General features: G+C 47.1%; 1 protein-coding gene across 1 annotated transcript in view; it reads right to left on the minus strand.

Moving 5' to 3' along the window:
* Positions 1-6990: 6990 nt before the first annotated feature.
* The window catches only part of FAM193A (family with sequence similarity 193 member A), a 159440-nt gene continuing 152729 nt past the window's right edge, over positions 6991-13701 (minus strand). The window contains exon 21 of the mRNA XM_075992888.1: positions 6991-7784. Within this exon, the coding sequence (XP_075849003.1) occupies positions 7691-7784 (94 nt within the window). The 3' untranslated portion in view covers positions 6991-7690. The remainder of the gene's footprint in view (positions 7785-13701) is intronic.

Raw genomic sequence — 13701 nt, forward strand, 5'->3', positions numbered from 1 at the left:
CTTTTTCTGCATCTATTGAGAGAATCATATGGTCTTTGTTCTCGCTTGTATTATGTGGTGAATTGCATTTATAGATTTGCATATGTTGAACCAGCCTTGCATCCCTGGAATAAAGCACACCTGGTCATGGTGAATTATTTTTTTGATATGCTGCTGAATTTGATTTGCTAACATTTTGTTGAGGATTTTTGCATCTATATTCATGAGGGATATTGGTCTATAGTTTTCTTTTTTGTTGTGTCCTTCTCAGATCATAGTGGTACAAAATTAGAGTTCAATTCCAACAGAAATACTCACCACCTCACAAAGTCATGGAAATTAATCTGTTGTTGAATAACTATTGGGTCAAGGAGGAAATACAGAGGAAAATCAAGAGTTTCTTCAAACTAAATGATAAGGGAGACACTAGTTATCAAAACCTCTGGGATACAGCAAAAGCATTCCTCAGAGGAAAACTAATAGCATTAAATGTTCACATCCAAAATACAGATAGCACAAAAATCGACAATTTAATAAACAGTCTCAAGGAATTGGAAAAGGAAGAGCAAATCAATTCCAAACATAGTAGAAGAAAGGAAATAACTAAGATCAAAGCAGAACTAAATGAAATTGAGAACAAGAGAACTATACGGAAGATCAACAAAACCAAAAGCTGTTTTTTTGAAAAGATAAACAAAATTGACACCTCTTTTGTGAGAATGACAAGAATTTGAAGGGAAAGGACTCTAATAAACTCAATTAGAAATGAAAAAAGAGAGGTCACAACAGACACCACAGAAATACAAAACATTATTTTTGATTACTATAAAAACCTATATGCCCAAAAACTACATAGTGAGGAGGAAATGGACAAATTCCTGGAAACATATAATCTTCCTAAGTTCACCTAGGAGGTAACAGAATTTCTGAATAGACTAATCTCAAGCTCAGAAATTGGAACAGCAATTAAAAACCTCACAAAACAGAAAAGTCCCAGACCAGATCGCTACACTTCAGAGTTTTACCAAACATACAAAGAAGAACTCATGCTTTAAATGGTTATTTAAAAGATAGTTTTAACCAGTTTCACCAGAGAGCAGTTCAGCAGAACTCACACTGTCAGCCAGAAGTTGGTCTTCCCACATTCATTTTTTGAAAGTTATCTTGCTAAATTCTATGAATCTGAGGTTGACAGGTTCTCCCTTCCACCCTTTTCAGGACTTTAAATGTCATTTCCTTTTCTCTGGCTTACATAATTTATTTATTTCTTTTTTTTTTCTTTTTTTTTTAATTTTTTTTTGAGACAGAGTCTCTCTTTCTTGCCCAGGCTAGAGTGAGTGCCATGGCGTCAGCCTAGCTCACAGCAACCTCAAACTCCTGGGCTCAAGCAATCCTTCTGCCTCAGCCTCCCAAGTAGCTGGGACTACAGGCATGCACCACCATGCCCGGCTAATTTTATATATATATATATTAGTTGGCCAATTAATTTCTTTCTATTTATAGTAGAGACGGGGTCTTGCTCTTGCACAGGCTGGTTTCGAACTCCTGACCTCGAGCAATCCGCCCGCCTCGGCCTCCCAGAGTGCTAGGATTACAGGCTTGAGCCACCGCGCCCAGCCCATAATTTATTTTTTATTTTTTGTACAGACAAGGTCTCACTGTGTTGCTCAGGCTGGTCTCAAACTCCTGGCCTTAAGTGATCCTCCCACCTCAGCCTCCCAAAGTGCTGGGATTACAGGTGTGAGCCACTGCTTCTGGGCAAGGCTTGCATTTCTGATGAGAAGTCTGCTAAATTCTTTGTGTCTGTTTTTCTTTGCCTTGTTTTTTCAACAGTGTGAATTATGATGTGCCTTAGTGTGGTTTTATTTTTTCCACACTAAGGTTTGTCGAGCTTCTGGTTGAGTTTCCATCAAATTTGGAACATTGGGCTACCGTTTCCTATGTATGCTTTGTCTCCTTCCCTTTCTAGGACTCCTGTTACACCTACAGTAGACTGAGTGATATTGCCCCCAAAGTGGTTTTTATTCAGTCTCTTTTCTCTCAGTGTTTCAATTTTTACGGTTTCTATTCATATGTCATCAAGTTCACTGATAATTTCTTCTGAAATTTCTAATGTGCTGTTAATTCTATCCAGAGTATTTTTCATTGCAGATATTGTGTTTTTTTCTTTATAAGCTTCATTTGGGTCTTTTTTGTATCTTCCATTTCTTCCTTTATCTTGTTCATGTTTTCCTTTATATCCTTGAGCATATTTGTACGATTTATAATAGCCATTTTAAGGTTCTTGCCTATGAGTCCATCATCTCATTTTGGGGGTCTGTTTCCAGTAATTGACATTTCTCCTGATTATGGTTTATATTTTCCTCCTTTTTTTTGCATAGTCTGGTCATTTTTGACTGGATGCCAACATCATGAATTTTACTTTGTTGAGTACAGGATATTTTTGAATTCCCTTAAAGAATGTTGGGCAGGCAAACATGTTCTAAGCAGGTAGCTAAGTTACTTAGGATCAGTTTGATCCTTGTGAGGCAAGCTTTTAGCTTTAGATTTTATTCTACTGCTAGTTTAACCCCACTGCTAAAGTGATACCTTTCTGAGGAACACCCCAATGCCCTGTGTATTACAATGTCTTCTCACCCTCACCACTGGAGATACAAACTATTTCAGCGCTACTGTTTTCTGATGATTTGTTCCCTGGATTTATGGGACTTATGTGACATATGCACAGATCAGTACTCAACCAGAGATCCACGAGGACTCTCTGCAGCTCTTATCTCTGGAGCGCTATGTGCAGCCCCCTCCTGTCTGGAAATCTGCCCACAAATCCCAGCAACTGTGGCCTCCCCAAACGCCAGTCTCTGCTTCCTCTACTCAGAAAGCCTGCTGTACTCCATGTGTGTTTCCTCTCTTGGTTCTGTGGCCTTCAAACTGTCCCAGGCAAAAAGCTGGGGCACTCAGTGGCTCATTTTGTTTCCTTTCCTTCTCTCAGGGATCATTGCCAAGTACTGCCTGGATTCCAATATGAAAACACTTTTTAAAAGATTTCTTCCAGTTTATAATTGTGTATGTCAAGAGAATAGTTTGTATAGCAGTGAATCCCTTGTGGGTGCCACTTTTCAATTTACTAATGCATGTGTAAGCCTCCCATCCGACATGGCATGTTTATTACTCATCCTTCAACCCATACTGTATTCTCCATGGAAAGCAATTTGGATGGCACCGGTTACACAGATGGCTCCTGGCACATGCAGACAACTTGTTTTGAAAGTTCTTAACAGTTCAGAATTGCTTAAACTTGCTTTGTGTAGTGTGTTTCACACCTGCAAAGTACTACTTATTCTTATTCTTGCTTTCCTTTTTTTTTAAGAGACAGGGTCTGGCTGTATCGCCCAGACAGGAGTGCAGTGGTCTGATAGCTCACTGCAGCCTTGAACTCCTGGGCTCAAGCGATCCTCCAGCCTCAGTCTCTGAGTAGCTGGGACTATAGGCACATGTCACCACACCCAGCTAATTTAAAAATTTTTTGTAGAGATGGGGTCTTGCTGTGTTGCTTAGGCTGGTCTCAAACTCCTGGCACCAAGGGATCCTCCCACCTCAGCCAAAGTGTTGGGAGTAGAGGTGTGAGGCACCGCAACCATGCTTATTATTGCATTTAACAGTGTCATTCTGTGTGATGACTTAGAGACTTTGTGTTTAAAACACTGAAACAATCTGAAAGTAGTGTAAGGTTTTTTTCTCTTTTAAAAATATGTTAATGAGGCTGGGCGTAGTGGGGCCTGTAATCCTAGCACTCTGGGAGGCAGAGGTGGGCGGATTGCTCGAGGTCAGGAGTTTGAAACCAGCCTGAGCAAGAGCGAGACCCCGTCTCTACTAAAAATAGAAAGAAATTAATTGGCCAACTAATATATATAGAAAAACTTAGCCGGGCATGGTGGCACATGCCTGTAGTCCCAGCTACTTGGGAGGCTGAGGCAGGAGGATCACTTGAGCCCAGGAGTGTGAGGTTGCTGTGAGCTAGGCTGACGCCACGGCACTCACTCTAGCCTGGGCAACAAAGCGAGACTCTGTCTCTAAAAAAAAAAAAAAATATGTTAATGATTCAGACGTGGTCGCACACGCCTGTAGTCCCAGCTACTTGGGAGGCTGAGGTGGGAAGATCATTTGAGGCCAGGAGTTCAAAACCAGCCTGGGCAACTTAGTGAGATCCCCTCTGTAAAAATTATACACACACACACACACACACAAACGGAATGAAAAAGCATTAATCCTTTCTTCTTCCTTTCTGGTACCGTATTTCTTTTTAGTTTTTATGGCATGAGTATGTAACAAAGTTCACTAACGCTCCACTGTTCTTCTTTCCTTTCCAGACATTGTTATTTCATAATTATCACAGATTGAGTGTCCCCAATCCAAAAATCTGAAATGCTCCAAAATCCAAAATTTAAGTGCCAACATAGCACTCACCTGGTAAGTCTAATGCAAATATTCCCAAATCCAAACAAATTCAAACTCTGAAACACTTTTGGTCCCAAGCATTTGGGATAAGGGATGCTCAGTCTGTACTGCCATGTAGAAGGGAATATTCAAATGTGACCTCCTGAGTTAATGCTTGAGAGTCCCCAGGGCTGCCCACCCCACCTCACAAGGGGAGTGATCTCAACAGAAACTGAGGGGCTCCACGGGGTGCCCTCCCAGGCTGGGGCTCCAGTGGAGTTACAGGCGCTGGAGCTGGGTGTCCACAGGCACCTGGGCCTCATGCCCCACCTGTGAGTGGGGTGGCTGGGTACAGTAACAAGTGACCAGGCTCACCCGGATGCGAAAGGTGTTGTCTTCAGGAGCCCCTCCCCAATCCACCACTGTTTCCTCTTTGTTCCTGAGGACCAAGAACTGCACAGTGGCGCCCCACTGAGGAAAGACTGAAGAAACTTTTGGGTTGTGTCTTGAAAACTGGGTGGTTTCCAGGGAAACATGGAAGATTTCCTGTACGAGGAACAGTAAAGGCTGGGAGGCTGTGGGGCCAAAGTGTGAAGGCCACAGGGCGGAGCAGGGCTGTGGAGGACCCAAGGTAACCCTGCGGAGCAGGTGTCTGAGGTGTCTCTGGGCTCTGGGCCCAAGCATGGAGCACAGTGCCAGGGTACCCGGAGTTCCCTACCACCACTTGTGGCCCTGACAGACCCAGCTGGGAGAGCCTGCAGCTCTTGTCAGGGCCAGCTCGGTTTGCCTGGACAGGTGAGGAAGTTGAGGCCCACAGGTTGGCCCCAGCACAGCTTTGAGACCACCCACAGGGAGGACAGGCCCAGCTCCCACCGCAGCTGGAGTCTCAGGCCACTGCATCGGGTCTCTGCCCCTCTTGAGGGCAATGCTCCCACAGTGGTCATGGGCCAGCCTGTCTCTCTCTTTGCTGTCATCCTACAAACAAAGGGATGTGCTGTTCTTCCTCCTACCTGGAAAAAACAAAACAAGGAAAACTCCTAATCCTGAACCTCCTCTGACTGCTGATCCATTTCCTGTTCTCTGGTGCAGTCTCCAGAGTGGCCAGGACCTGCTGCTCCACCTTCCTAGATGGCAGCAGCCCCACCTCGCCAGCCACTCTGTCCCAGGCCTCCTCCAGCCCGACAGCCCAGGTCCAGGGTCGGATCCCTGTGCTGTCCACTCACTCCCTCGTGGCCCTAACACAGGCTTGCCCATGCAAGGCCTGTCTGTGAACTGTAACCCAAGTCCCAGCCATCTCAGCCGGGTGTCTGATGGGCAACCCAGACTCAATCTCTCCACTTCCAGGCTGCACAGAGCCATCCTTCCCCTCTCTCCTCCCACCTGCATCCCATCCTTCAGGAAACCCTGTGGCTTCACTGTCAGAATATTCCCAGAAGCTGGGCCTGCCCAGCCTCTCCCCAGCTAAAAGGCCAGCCGGGCCCTCCCCTCTTCACCCTCACTCAGGGCGAAGACATCCTTACCGAGTGCACGGAGGCAGGTTAACTATGAGGCTGGGAGCAGCGGGAGCTACGGAGTGTTCTGAGGTGAGTGGGAGCTATAGGGCGACCAGGAGGCAGCTCCATGTGAGCTTTCTGCAAATTGCCTAAAGAGATCTCAGAAGAAAGGGACCACACTGGGATTCCTTTTTTCATTTTAAATACTATTCATTTTGTTTCTTTTCTTTTTTTTTTTTTTTTTTGAGACAGAGTCTCATTTTGTTGCCCAGGCTAGAGTGAGTGCCGTGGCGTCAGCCTAGCTCACAGCAACCTCAAACTCCTGGGCTCAAGCCATCCGCCTGCCTCAGCCTCCCAGAGTGCTAGGATTACAGGCATGAGCCATGGCGCCTGGCTTCATTTTGTTTCTTATACTCAATTTAATATCCATAACTTATCGTTCTTTTTACATCTGCCACAAATGTCATCACCTGGCTCATAATATTTTTAGTAGAGATGAGGTCTCCCTATGTTGCCAGGCTGGTCTCAAACTCCTGGCTTCAAGCCTCCATAGTGCTGGGATTACAGGTGAGCCAAGGCCCCAGCTGAGCAACTTTTTTTTTCCCCCTAGGGTCTTGCTCTATCACCCAGGCTGGAGTGCAATGATTGATTATTACAGGTCCCATGCCCCTCAGTGTGGAAGGGCTCCTGCCCACCAAGGCCATATGTGCCCCTACCCCTCCTGCCTCCTTGCGTTTATGCTGCAGGGGCCTGTGGTCTCCTTCAAGCTAGTAAGTCCTCTTCAAATGTCCCTGTCCCCAGGGTATATCCCGGGCACTCCATTGGGAACTACTGTCCCTGCCCCCCCCCCCGCTGCTGCTCAGCACTCGCCACTGCACACACAAACCCTCTGACAATCGGGTCGGTTGCTGCCTGCTCTGCCTTGGTGCACAGACCTGCTGGCAGAGAGGACAGTGGGAGTGCCAGGAATGGCTTTTAGGGGTGGTTGCCCTGGCTCCCCAAGGGGGGGCACATTACCTGCTTGTCCCTTCCCACCACACCCCCCTCTCCCGCAGCAGAAAGAACCAGCCGAGGTCTCCCGCTGTACTAATGTATTCCATCTTTCAAAAAGAAAGACATGATTTTAATATTACTTAACAATATGTTAAAAAAGTAGCCAGGCAGGCCTCCGTGTTAATACAGTCGTACACTCTATAACGGACTTGATGGTGTGAGCACTGGGTGGGTTTCTTGTTTTTTAACTTTCTTGTCTGCAAGGGATCTTACACAAGCTGGCTACAAGTCAGGGGGATCAAACACAGACAGCGCAACGTGTACACTCTGAACAGCAGATTGTGGAGAAGAACGAAGGAAGCCTGCCCCGCCCAGCCCGCCTCGGGTGGACGCAGGGGCACACGAGAGTTGAGTGATGGCCAACATCCGGTGAGGACAGATGACAGGACAGGGCGTGATGCAGAGGCGACGGAGCCACGTGGATGATGCAAACTTGTATCTGGCCACAGCCCAGGCCTCCGAGGCCGCAGTGGTGGGAGGACTTGGTGCGAACTACTGTTCCAATCCGACGGCACAGAGCTACAATCGAAGGGGTCTCACGCACAGACTACACGCACACAAGCTAACAGCGTGGGCTGAGCAGCAAGTTCTTGGTCTGGGGTCTCAGGCAGCAGCGCCCGCCCCAACAACCCTGGGCGAGCTCTGGCTCTGGGGGGCCAGCAATGTGCTTGGCTCTGGGGGTGGCGCAGCCTAGCCCGCCTCGCGCACGTCCCTCTCCAGGCAGGCCTCATTCAGTGGGCAGCAAAGGTGGCTTTTTTCAAGCTAAAATTGGACCAGTTGATGGACAGTCTTTGTCGAGTCTGTCTAGCAGAATCCAAGCAGAACCTGTGAAGACAAAAAGCCAAACAGTCACCAAAAGACAGCCCACACCCTCGCTGGGGCTTGGCAAAGCCTCCCATCCTCCTACTATTGCTAGAAACTCACGGGGGTGGTCAATAAGGGTGACCGGGGTCAATGGGTCCCACCACAGGCTGCACTGGAGGAAGGGAAAGTGGCCTTGGGAGGAAGGAAAGGAAGGTGGGATGCAGTCCCGGGAAAGAAAGAAAAGAAACTTTTAATCTGAGGAATGCAAGCTCTTTAAATGACCTGGCACAGAGAGGTACAGACATGTTGACAGCCCCACGTCCTCCTCCCACTTTGAGATAAGGCATCATTTCGAAGCTGCCTGCTCTGTGGACTCTAGACAACACAGTGAACTAAGGCTGCCACACGCCGGACACTAACCCACACTCTACAGCTCAACATAGGGCCATCACCAATCAATGTGACTTACGTAAACTAATGGGAATCCCTGACAAACAACCATTGTAGTCACCCCTCTTCTGATTTTTTTTCTTTGGAAACCTGAACCTCTCCATTGTTCTCCAAGGCACTGTTCTCCAGTATGTCCTGGGCTCCAGTCCTATTGTGCCTCAGTTTCTTTTTTTAGGCCAACAGTCTCATGCTTCTCAGGTGCTTTGTGTCATCGTTTCCTACCCTGTGCTTCAGGGAATGAGCTTGGCTGAAGTTCCAAGAAGAAAATGCAATAGGTGTGTTGCGGGGTGGCACCGGACCAGGAATACAGGCCTCCACCCTCCCCAAGGGAAGTTTCTGATAGAGAGAATCAGAAGTGCACCCTACCTGGCTGGGCTCTGCCAACGGCCACCATCCTGAACATCTTAATGTGGCCACGAAAGGACAAGGAGGAAGGTCTAGGGGTTCATTGCTTTGTTGGGTGCCTTGTCCAGGCAGTAAATGATTGCAGCCTACTGCAAATCAGGTGAGAGCTAGGTGGCTTTGCAGGTAAGCTCTACAGACACACAGACAGGGTCTATAGCTGGGGGAGGCTGGGACTGGCATGTGGCCTAAGGCCAGGGGCCACCACACAAGGGTCACATGGAGTTCCAGGGCAATCCCTGCAACAGATCATCTTGGGGAAGCAATTCTGCCACTAAGCTGGGCTGCTGCACCTGGGTGAGGCATGCAGCAAGGACTTGCACACGTGCCCTGTGGAGCAGAGGGAGGACAGGGAAGCCTAGACTGGGCCAGTGGCTTGAGCTGACCATGAAAACAGGAGATGTGCTCAAGCCTGGGTAAAATGCAGCCCACTGTCTTAGGAAGGAGGGCTGGCTGCAGCCCTTACAGCCAAGCGGGGCCCTGGGAAGAGTCCTAGCAAGCCATGTATGCCCTGGCAGCTCCCTCTCTGAGCCTGGGACTGTAGAAGCCACAACTGGGAAGACAGAATCACAAGGGGGAAGCAAATTAGATCTGAGCCTGGCATGCCCCGGGAGCTGGTGGAAGGCCTGCCACCAAGCACGAGGCTGTATGGGCTGGAGGCATGCGTTAGGTCCGGGGTCAGCAAACGTTTGCTGTGATGGGACCGACAGTAACTACTGAGGCTTTGCAGGCCCTGCGGTGGCTCTTGCACCTGTTCGACTCACAAGCACAGCCCCAGAAGACATGTCAGCACAGCTGTGGTTCAATAAAACTTCATCACAGTGATTATATCATTTTCATGTGTCACAAAATATTCTTTTGCCCCTAACTTCTTAAATGTAAAAATTCTTTTAGGTCATCAATTATACACAAGCAGGTGGAAGACTGGGTCTAAGATGCAGCTTATAGCATATGGTCTGTGTTAAAGATAAGCTCTCAGTCCACGTGTAATCACTGAGATTTCAGCCAACTTATTCCTGAATTTGTAAGCAAGTGTCACTGAAAATAAGAATTGATTATGTCAAAATGGTGATAGTTCCCCACCTCAGGGGCACATCTCCCGAACATGAAGGCCCACAGGCCTCTCAGGTCAGCTGTCAGCCTCTCTAGGCCGCCTGGGCTCTAGATCATGAACTCACTGCACACTGAAGAGCTTTTCTTTTTTTTTTTTTTTTTTTTTGAGACAGAGTCTCACTTTGTTGTCCAGGCTAGAGTGAGTGCCGTGGCGTCAGCCTAGCTCACAGCAACCTCAAACTCCTGGGCTCGAGTGATCCTTCTGCCTCAGCCTCCCAAGTAGCTAGGACTACAGGCATGTGCCACTATGCCCGGCTAATTTTTTTATATATATATATATATCAGTTGGCCAATTAATTTCTTTCTGTTTATAGTAGAGACGGGGTCTCGCTCTTGCTCAGGCTGGTTTTGAACTCATGACCTTGAGCAATCCGCCCGCCTCGGCCTCCCAAGAGCTAGGATTACAGGCGTGAGCCATAGCGCCCGGCCCTGAAGAGCTTTTGAAAAAGACCACATTTTTGCCCCCTGCTACCCAGGCAACAATGCCTGATTTTTGCATTAAATGAAAGAAACATTTTCTTTCAAAAACCTTTTCTTTGGCCAGGCATGATGGCTCCTACCTGTAATCCCAACACTTTGGGAGGCCGAGGCAGGAGGATCACTTGAGGCCAGGAGTTTGAGACCATTCTGGGAAATACAGCAAAACCCTGTCTCTATAGGAAAAAAAAAAAAAAAAAAAAAAGCCAGGCGTGCTGGCATGCACCAGTAGTCCCAGCTACTTGGGAGGCTGAGGTAGGAGGGTCGTCTGAGCCCAGGAGTTCAAGGTTGCGGTGGGCTATGACTGTGCCACTGCCCTCTAGACTAGGCTAAAGAAGGAGACCTGGTCTCTAAAAAGCAACCCCGCCAAAAAAAAACCTCTTTACTTTGCGTAATTTCTGAAACTTTCATCATTTCAGCTCTAATTTGGGTAGCAGAAATTTGAATGAAACCTGAAAATGGTTATTGTCACCCATCCATCAGATAAAACTGTGTTTGCCTAAGTTGTGGTTCAGTCACTCAACCACAAACATCTGTGAACACCCAACTGTGCTGACTGCCCTGCCTCCGTGAGGTGGAGGGAGCCAGTGTTAAGACTGAGCCCCCCCTCACCCCCCCTCCCAGAAAAGGCTGCACCATTTCCCAGGATCCACATTCTCTTTACTGGCCACAGGTGCTCAAACCCTGGATCTGTGATGTTACCTTCCACACTTTCTGGAAACTTCTACCTCTGCCTCTAACATGTGTTCCTCATTCTCACAATCATATCCTGGCTGTCCTCACTGCTTTCTCTACACAGCAGTTAGCATGCTCAAAAACATCAACCACATCCCTGCTCAATGCTACTCAATGAAAAATCTAACCCAAGCCACAGCCAGGCTTCCAACAGGTTCTTGTGGCACAGGCATAAAACCTTACTGCTCCCCAAGACCCCAGGCCCAGTGTGACCTGGCCCTGCCCCCTGCCCATACCCTGTCATCTCCATCTGTGCTCCAGACACACCAGCCTCCCCATCAGGCCTGTGTTGTCAACTGTGGACTATGTCATACACACACAAGGTATGCAGAGCACATAACATATGGGTACCTAGAATGCCAAAGCCTGAGTAGGCACCCTCCAGGTCAAGAAATCCAACACTGTCAACTGCAGGCAACTTGTCTTCTCCCAGGAGCCAGCCACTGTCCTAGTGTTCGTAATGTTAGTCTTCTATAGTTCTTTATAATTCCATGACTTCACATGAATCCTAAATGGCAGTTTGGTTGTGCTGATATTTGAACTTGTATAAATGGAGTCATACTGTATGCATTTTCTCTTACTGCTTCTTTCACTCAACATTACGTCTGTGATTCTTCCATGAGGCAACAGTGTGTTCATTTTTGTTGTTGTATGAATACGGTGCAGTGGACAGACAGATGTTGCTGCCGCTCATGGTCCTTGTCCTGCCTCCTGGGGTGAGTGTGCAGGAGTCCCTCTAGGTCTGTACATAGGCGTGCAGCTGTTGGGTCACACGGGATGTAGAACTTCAATTTTACTAAATTGTATCAAACTTTTTCCTACGGTGTTTTTTTGAGACAGAGTCTGACTCTACTGCCTGGGCTAGAGAGTGCCATGACATCAGTCTAGCTCACAGCAACCTCAAACTCCTGGGCTCAAACCATCCTTCTGCCTCAGCCTCCTGAGTAGCTGGGACAACAGACATGCGCTACCATGCCTGGTTAATTTTTTCTATATGTTTTTAGTAGAGATGGGGTCTTGCTCAGGCTGGTCTTGAACCCCTGAGATCAAATGATCCGCCCACCTCGGCCTCCCAGAGTGCTAGGATTACAGGTGTGAGCCACCGCGCCTGGCCTCTACAGTGGTTTTGACCAATTTATACTCCCAGGAGCAGTGGGTAAGACTCTCGTCACCCTATGCTTTCCCCTAGCAGGTGAGAGAGGCAGCTCATTGGCTTGTTGCAAACTGAAGAAACAAAACCGCCCCTAGTCTTGCTGTGTGTCTCCCTGGTCAGGATGAACATCTCTTTGTCATTTACTGGTCAAATGTGGGACCCTGTTGGTTTGGCCATTTTTCAACTGGCTTGTCTCTTTCTCATTGTTCTACAGAGCTCTTCATACTTAATCTAATCCTTTGTGATGTGCAGCAAATACTTTCTTCCATTTTCTATAAAGCAAATTATTTTAGAAGAATTATTTATTTTTAACTTAAATAGACTAAGGGGATACAAGTGGTTTCTTACTACATGGATGAATTTTATAGTGAAGAAGTCTATACCTGTCACCAAAAGTGTACACTGTACCTAACAGGTAATTTCTCAGCCGGCACCCCCAATCTCTCCTATGTCCATTAAGTCACCCTGTATGATCATGCCTACCCACTGCTTAGCTCCCACATAAAAGTGAGAACATGTGGTATTTGGTTTTTTGTTCCTGGGTATTTCATTTAGAATAATGGCCTCCAGTTCCATCCAAGTTGCTGCAAAAGACATTATTTCATTATTTTTGATGACTGAGTAGTAATCCATGGTGTGTGTGTGTGTGTGTGTGCATACACACACATACATACACCACATTTTCTTCTGAGACAGTCTCGCCTTTTTGTCTAGGCTGGAGTACAGTGGTGTCATCATAGCTCACTGAAACCTCAAACTCCCAGGCTCAAGTGATTCTCCTGCCTCAATCTTCAGAGTAGCTGGGATTATAGGTATGCACCACTAAGCCAGGCTAATTTCTAAAACTTTTGTAGAGATGAGGTCATTCCAAGTTGCTCAGGCTGGTCTTGAACTCCTAGCCTCAAGTGATCCTCCCACCTCCATCTCCCAAAGTGGTAGGATTACAGGTATGAGCCCCCACACCGGGCCATATATGCCACAGTTTCTTTATCCAGTCATCAGTTAGTGGGCACTTAGGTTGGTTCTATATTTCTGCAATTGTGAATTGTGCTGAGATAAACATATGGGTGCAGGGTTTTTTTTTTTTTTTTTTTTTTTTACTAAAATGACTTCTTGGCCAGGCGTAGTGGCTCACGTCTGTCATCCTAGCACTCTTGCAGGCCGAGGTGGGCAGATCATTTGAGCTCAGGAGTTTGAGACCAGCCTGAGCAAGAACGAGACCCCCATCTCTACTAAAAACATAGAAGGAAATTAGCTGGACACTAAAAATATACAGGAAAAATTAGCCAGGCATGTTGGTGCATGCCTTTAGTCCCAGCTACTCGGGAGGCTGAGGCAGGAGGATCACTTGAGTCCAGGAGTTTGAGGTTGCTGTGAGCTAGGCTGACGCCACGGCACTCTAGCCCAGAGTGCTAGAGTCGCAACAGAGCAACACTCTGTCTCAAGAGAAAAAAAAAAAAGACTTCTTTTCCCTGCGTAGATGCCCAGCAGGTGGGATTTCTGGATCGTATAAGTAGATCTACTTTCAGTTCTTTAAGAAATCTCTTCCAAGTCAAGGTCCAAGTTAAAAAAAAAAAAGAGTAAAAATAATAAAAAGTATAAAATTAT

Source organism: Microcebus murinus, chromosome 16, assembly GCF_040939455.1.
Source record: "Microcebus murinus isolate Inina chromosome 16, M.murinus_Inina_mat1.0, whole genome shotgun sequence".
NCBI classification, from domain to species: domain Eukaryota; kingdom Metazoa; phylum Chordata; class Mammalia; order Primates; family Cheirogaleidae; genus Microcebus; species Microcebus murinus.